Below are 7553 nucleotides of genomic sequence, written 5' to 3'. Positions count from 1 at the left end.
TCAGCTCAAACCAGCACAATACAGAAAGTAGGAAAGAAAAAAACCCCAAGCAGTTAAAGGTAGGAGAGAATTATTAAGCATCACTGAATTTTATAGAATGCTTCAATCCACAAATATTTGTAAAGGTCCAGAGTTCTCTCTGACTTCGGTTTGCCTCCAGCTATTGCCAAACTGGGCACCCAAGAAAGATTTTAAGGACAGTGCACACATGTAGTGGTGCTTCTCCAGAACACTTACGCAGTCAGGTACTTACTGAGCCAGAGGTAATGTCTTCATAATTAATAGCTTGCTGAGAATTTTTTTCATGCACTTTTCTTGTTGTCTTCTAAGCCCGTGTCTGAGTTCCATAGCTCCACTATGTGTTGTGACTACCCAAACTGTATTATCACAAGGAACTTGGGTCCCAAAGCAGTTAAAAACTTGTGATTACGTTTTGAAAGTTGATTTTTAGGTGCTTTAGGTTACTTTGGAGAATGGTCTTGGAGGTCTCAGTGCTTGACTTTATGCAAGCCAGATAATCAATCTTGCTACTACTTTGCTCTAATGATCTCTGAAAACTAAAGTTTTAGTCATTTTAGAAAAACTGAAATTCTAGCTACAAAAGCTTTTTCTAGCAAAATTACCTATTTAAAATAATGCAGTTTTAAATCTATGAATGCAAAACACTTTCAGAATTAAAAACTTCACTTCTGAAGTTTATTTATCAGAAGCCACCACATTTTTTTGTCTTATTAGGTTAAATGCTGTACAGTATTATGTCCAAGGACGAAATCAGGAACGTTTAGCTGAATGTTATTACATGCTAGAGGACTATCAAGGACTGGAGAATCTAGTGGACTCACTTCCGGAGAATCATAAATTGCTCCCTGTAAGCAAAAAGCACTTTTCTTTTTCATTGTCTTATACCCAACTATTTATTTAAAAACTCCTGTCTTGGGAAGGTTGAGGAGGAAAGAATGCAGCATATGACCAACTCACTTAAGTGTAATGGTGTTACTATGGTATTGATCTCCACTATTGCTGTTGTTTTCATACTCCATTATTCTTCTTTTTGCTCATCATCCTAGTCTCCAGAAAAACCTGATTGTTCATCATGTTTTATGGCCACATGGCTAAGTCATAATGTACTGTTTCTCTCCTCAAATTGTTGCATTTCTGTCTTAAATATCTGTGCTTCTCTGGCAAGTCATTCCTCATGGTTGGACACTTACTTTAGCTTTCATTTTGTCATCTTGTCTGCACTTGTTTTTTTTCCCCCCAAGTCCTTCCTGGTTGCTATCCCTAGTTTAACTTCTTACATGGTGGCTCTGGTGGGATTGCTAATGTACAATGGAAACTGAAGATACTCTGAAAGGAGGAAAAGTAGGTGGGATAGAGTGTAGAGGTGTGTAGGGTATATGTGTGTATATATAGTAGGAAATGACCTACTAAGTAATAGCTAATTTAAAACTATGCTATGGTTGGTTAATTCTAAATGCTTGAAAAATGCAAAACATGTCCCTTTAACACCATTTTCAGTAAAGCAAGGCATAGAAGTTTCTTCTTAACCTCATTGCAATAGTGAAGTTTCATGAAATACTCAAAACTGTAAGAATAAAATCCTTCTGGTATGTTTTGACTTGAAAGCAAAGGTTTTAAATTGTTTTTTTAAATTTAGACCCAGTATGTGAAAGTAACACACTGTTCTAAAGGCTTACAGCTGTGCATGCTGCCTTCACAGAATCCATGAAGCAAACCCCTTCCCCAACCTCTCGGGACTAAATTAAGCACTATAACAGTATTGCAGTTACTGCACAAGGTACTAAAAATGTGGAAGTGAATCTAACACAGTGCTGATGCTTTTTGCAGGATATAGCTTATATGTTTGTAAGAGTGGGGATGTGTGAACAAGCTGTGTCAGCCTTTCTGAAATGTAATCGACCAAAGGATGCAGTGGATACCTGTGTGCATCTCAACCAGGTAAAACAGCAGGAGATAATCTGCTTTACTGGTACCAGTTTAACAGTGAGATTTCTGTCCTAATGTCCAGTTAAGTACAAGTCCTTCTTAAGTGTCTGATGATTTGTCAAGGTTTCTGGAGAATGCATATTTGAGTGCTTAAGCCAGTTCTCTGAGATTGGGATTAGATCATTGGAGGGACAGTAAAAAGCTGTATGCAGTGCGTGTGCTCAGCATGCAGACATTTGCAGCCTCTGTGGAGCTGGGCTGTGCTGCCTCCTGATGGAATGGGAGGAAGACTGGAGGAGATAAATGTCTGCTCTGGATGTTTTCCACACCCCCCTCCTTCTTTGCACAAATGCAAATGGATTTGTGACTGTGTGAGGATGTAGCTGGAAAACACTGATCTGAAAACTGATCTGTATGTTTACAGCTAGAGCTGTTTCCCAGTATGACTTACCTGTGCAAACATTCATGTCAGTACAAAAAAGAAAAAAACTGGGGATGGCTATGAGGAACCTGATGTATGGGAGTGGCAGGACTAGCTAGTGCTGGCTTTATGTGAAGACTTTCCTAGTTGAAGGATCTGAAGAGCTATTGGGTATGAGAGTCTGCTAAGTTTCTCAGTCCTGCCAAACTTTTGGTCTGTGGCAAACACAGTAGCCAAACTGCTGAAGATCAGGAAAATTCACAGACGAAATGAGGTGTATAGAAGGATAAGTAAAGTGCCGTGTGCTTTAAGCTTCTGGGCTGAAGACCTCTTTTGGACATGCTTTTTAAAGTCTGGGTTTAGTAATACCAGAAGTGTTGAAATCCATGTGTCCAGCTATGAGCTGCAAGGAAGTGATTTTTGCAAAGCTTTTACTAAAGCAGAAACAACTGTTTCGTATGTGGTTTTGGACAGAGGTCCAGCATTTGTTTCACAGGCCTGCTGCATCACAGGATTGGCAATGGTGTCAGCATTTGTATTCTCTTGCTTTTTTATGCTAATTTTATAGTAGTCTGGTTCTAAATGATGATGAAGTATTGCACACAAATGTTGTAGTCTATTCATGGATAATCAACTTGTTCTGAGAATGTTTGAAAAAATGAGGTTAGTAATTGTCTCCTTTCATTTCTAGTGGAATAAAGCTGTGGAGCTGGCTAAAAATCACAATATGAAAGAGATTGGATCCTTGTTAGCCAGATATGCAAGTCATTTACTGGAAAAGAATAAAATTTTTGATGCTATAGAACTCTATCGTAAAGCCAGTTACTTCTTTGAAGCTGCTAAGCTCATGTTCAAGGTATTGCAGGTTTTATTTTTATGTCAAATAACTGGGCTTTTGGACTAGCTTTTATTATTTCCATGCTACTTTTATTCTCTTGGGTTTATTTTACTTCTAACAATGTAGGCAATAAGCAGATGTCATTATACAGGATACTGCAAAGATGAATCCAACTCAAAGATTGCAGGTATCTGTAACAGTTACCCTGGATGTCCTCTGTAGCCAGTGGAGAAGAGACTTTTGGGACACAAGCCTGAGTCTATTTCATTTTGATGCTTTCACATCAGTGTGAGATGACCTGCATCTCAAAAAAGGTCCTGTTGCCCTGCATTGCCTAGTGATGGAGTTCAGTACACTGGCCTGGGTGCAATATTCACATGATTTCACACGTTATATGGGTTAATTTTACCTCCTTTTTAAAAGAAATAGCAATGTCATTGACTGCAAGTTACATTTTGCTATTTCTTCAATTAGTACTTTCAATTAGAAACAGCCATGGAGTGTTTTTAAGATAGGGATGTTGCTTAGATTTGGTTTGGCTGCACAGATTTCTGTGCATAGCTTCAAGTCTGTAAGAGTGATATGTAATTTTTACAGCAAATATTTATAGCAGTATATATATAATATATGTTACTTTCAAAAGCCATTCTTTTCTGGGAAAACCACCAGACCTTATTGAAAGCTATGTATGTGTTTAAAAATCGTTATTTTTAGTTTATTTTTACATTAAGTCAATAGACTTGTGCATGGTTACACTGATTTATCCTTCCTGAGAATCTGGCTTTATTCACATGTTAGATAAATAAATATAGAATAAAGTGCATACTTCACTTTGACATTTTCATTTATAGTTCTGTTTGCAGTCTAAATTATTACATTTAAAGGCAGAATCATTTTTTGGCATGTACAAGCATGCAATTGTCCAAGAGAATTAAATTCCTTTGTTTTGTTTTTTAAGATTGCAGATGAAGAGTCAAACAAAAGGACGAAGCCATTGCGAGTTAAAAAGCTTTATGTGTTATCAGCCTTACTTATGGAACAGTACCATGAACAAATGCAAAATGCACAAAGGGGAAAAGTTAAAGAGAAAGGCTCAGAGGTAGTGCCTTTTCTTTTTCCTTCTTTCTGAATTCTGGTATGTGCTACCAAGTCAGAATAAAGCAATCTATCTTCATGAGAGCCTGTTAGGCTTTTTAATACTTCTTTTCCCTGCTTGGAACAAAGCTTTCCTTAAAGCAAGTCTTCCATGAAAACATATTGTTTTAAATATTATCTTAAAACATTTACATCATATATGTATTAATAGATATTTTTATTCCTAAGTTTAATGTATTTTTCTTAATGTTTTCACTATAACAATGAAAATCATAGTAAGACATTCCAGATTTTTTTTTTCCTGGTGGACTCTTCCTTTCATATAATTTAGAAGTAAGTATCAATCCCAAAGAGCAGTCTGTGATTAGCTTAAGCTATGTTGCCTGTAGTTTAGCAGGGAGGCAGCTCCAGATACAGGGGAAACAAACGGAAGAATTTTTTTTTCTGCTCGCACTTTCATCTTCATATGCACCTAAACTATATGAAATAGTTTAAACAAAGTTTTAAGAGCTCTGGTGTTGAAATGCAGTATTACTCCAAACTATGAACCCGTCTGCAGATGTGCACAAAATACATTTAACCACACGTATGTGATATTTATCTTTGAAAATCTGCACCATGTGCTGTGCCTGTGCTCTGTGTGAAACACCTGACAGTGTTCACTTCAGGTCTGTTTATACTTTCCCTAGTTAACACAGACAGTGGTGTAATCACTAAGCATAGAAAAGTTCTTTTCATGTATCCCCATTTCCTGCTGTATCTGTTTCATATAAAAATTACTTCTGATGCTGCTTTGTTTTCAGAGTGCTTCAGCTTTGGCTGGTTTGCTAGAAGAAGATGTTCTTTCTTCAACTAATCGCTTTGCAGACAATGCCTGGCGTGGTGCTGAGGCCTACCATTTCTTCATACTTGCACAAAAACAGCTCTATAAAGGCTCTGTAGATGCAGCACTTAAAACAGGTAATATCTCACTTTTAACCCTGTTTAACTTTTAACTGTTCCACCTGTACAGCACCTGCACAGCTCACATAGGCTCATTTATAGCTGGCACATTTTTCTATTCTTACGAGATCTATGGAATTTAAAACAAAACCATATAATGAATTGAATATGGCTACAGCCAAGGTGCCTGGGAAGTTCTCTTTTGAAGACAATGCAAATCTAACTTTCCAAATATTGCCTGGTTAAATTGGTCAGTTTCTGGAGATGTTCTGTTGACTGTTTTGTTTGTTTCCATAAGTTATAAGGCATACCTGAATTCACATCAGACCTCCCTGTGAAGCTTCATAAAAATATCTGTGGGAGTTAGAGAAGCAGTGTCCTATCCTTTGTCCAAGTAATGAAGATCTATTTCAGATCCTTCTAACATGTTTAAAGCAAAACAAACAAAATGAAGTGTTTCAAGAAGACACTTCAATTTCCCAGTCAAATCCCCTTAATTTTATTTATTGTTAAAAAGCAATGCTTCATAGTCACGTCAGTGAAAAGAATTTGGTTCATTTTGTCCAATTTGAGGGATTAATGCTGTCTCCTAGTAGCAAAATTTTCATACAGATGCTTGCACTTCTCAGAGACATATCATAATTTAACTGGATTTTTTTTTTTCATTCCTTAGCTCTTCATTTGCGAGATTATGAAGACATTATCCCTGCAGTTGAAATCTATTCCCTTTTGGCAGTCTGTGCATGTGCAAACAGAGCATTTGATATTTGTTCAAAAGCCTTTGTTAAACTACAGTCCTTGGAAGCTCTTAGGCCAGAGCAGAGGCAACAGTATGAAGACCTTGCTCTAGAGATATTCACAAGATACAGTCCGAAGTATAACAAAAAATCTGATCTGGATGATGTTCTAGAGAGGTGGGTTTAATTTTATGTGGCACTGTAACAATACTGTAATTTTTTTCTGCTGTCGTCCATATTCTGGGTTTTAGCAGGTTTTGTGTGACCAAGTTCATTAAGTGCTTTGTTGCTTAAACCAAATATTGGGCAGGAATGATGCAGGCATTAACCAGTTTGCAGGAAGGGTAGTACAGCACTATGTTATTTAGGAGGACACTGACTGCATTCTGGGGTCTGGGCATAAAGATGTAACTTCATCTTAATTTGAAATGCAGGTAGACAGAGCACAGGAGTTTTAGGACCTTTGATACTGTGTCACATGACACTAATAATGTTACTGTTTGCATCACCCTTGTAGCATGCAGCAAATGTCAACAAGTGAATGTTTAACCATTATTAACTAGTCAGTCTCCAGTGTTTTGTGAATTACCTAAATCTACAGGGTGTGAGAAGATCAATATGTCAAGTGAAAAAATTAAAGCATGAAAGGCAGACGTTAAGGGATAAGTCCTTGGAGTGGCTGTACTCACAGTAAGGTCTTTGACATATGTTTTCTGCTAACAGCATGGAATTTGTGAGTATGGAAATCGATTGTAAATCAATTTTATTTTAGCGAATAGGATTTTAACTTGTATTTCCTGCTGTGCAGCTGTACAGAATCTCACTAATGGCTGTCAATTGTCTCTTTAGAGAAAGGAATATGATAGTAGTGCAAGTGTCTAATCAGACCTTACCTTTATATGGTCCTCAAAGTTTCTTTTCACTCTGTGTTTTGGATCTGCTGGTTCTGATTTGCTGACTGTCTGGTTCTGGGAGTGGGCATCCTCTGGTGTGAAGATTTACATACTTGCTTATTTGAACAGTGAAGTGTTACATGATTTAGTAACTTCTAATCAACAAGTGGCACACCATGTTTTTATTCTTTCAGCTTTATTTACTCTTTTCTTTTCTTTTTTAATAGTGGAGATGGGAAACTTCCTGTATGTGTTGCCACAGGAGAGCCTATCCTGGAGTATCGATTCTGGATGTGCAGTGTGTGTAAGCATTGTATGAAAGCCAAAGAAGCAGGCAATTATAACTCCTGTCCTCTGTGCCACAGCACAGTATAGCTGAGGATAAGGGACTGTGTATCCTCATTTATGACTCCTAAAAATAGCCTCTGAAATGTTACCAGTGTACAATATCTTCAAATACAACTCAGGTACTGTATTGTAGCAAAATAGTGCTGCTATTAGAGAAACATAAAAACAAAACAAAACGGAAAACAGAAAACCTACAAAAGAGCAACCTTTACTGATTCCATTTAAGTGAAGAAATGACTGCATAGACTCACATTTTTTGTTCTGTGTTTAAAATAATACTTCATGTAAAAGCATTCCTTCTAATTGTAAACTGACATTGTTTCAAAACCATG

At 37.1% G+C, this 7553-nt stretch overlaps 1 protein-coding gene across 1 annotated transcript; it reads left to right on the top strand.

The window, feature by feature from the left end:
• Nucleotides 1–735: 735 nt before the first annotated feature.
• On the top strand, nt 736–7306 carry LOC103808438 (WD repeat-containing protein 35-like; the record flags this gene model as incomplete). Its single annotated transcript, XM_009081219.1, has 7 exons — nt 736–868; nt 1849–1959; nt 3060–3224; nt 4165–4305; nt 5105–5261; nt 5917–6157; nt 7101–7306. Coding segments are annotated over 7 exons (1096 nt in total), but the record flags the coding sequence as incomplete, so codon positions are not given.
• Nucleotides 7307–7553: the final 247 nt, after the last annotated feature.

Source organism: Acanthisitta chloris, unplaced genomic scaffold, assembly GCF_000695815.1.
Source record: "Acanthisitta chloris isolate BGI_N310 unplaced genomic scaffold, ASM69581v1 Scaffold21788, whole genome shotgun sequence".
In the NCBI taxonomy this organism is placed as follows: domain Eukaryota; kingdom Metazoa; phylum Chordata; class Aves; order Passeriformes; family Acanthisittidae; genus Acanthisitta; species Acanthisitta chloris.
The sequence above is the reverse complement of the archived record's forward strand: the minus strand, read 5'-3'. Positions and strand labels throughout refer to the sequence as shown.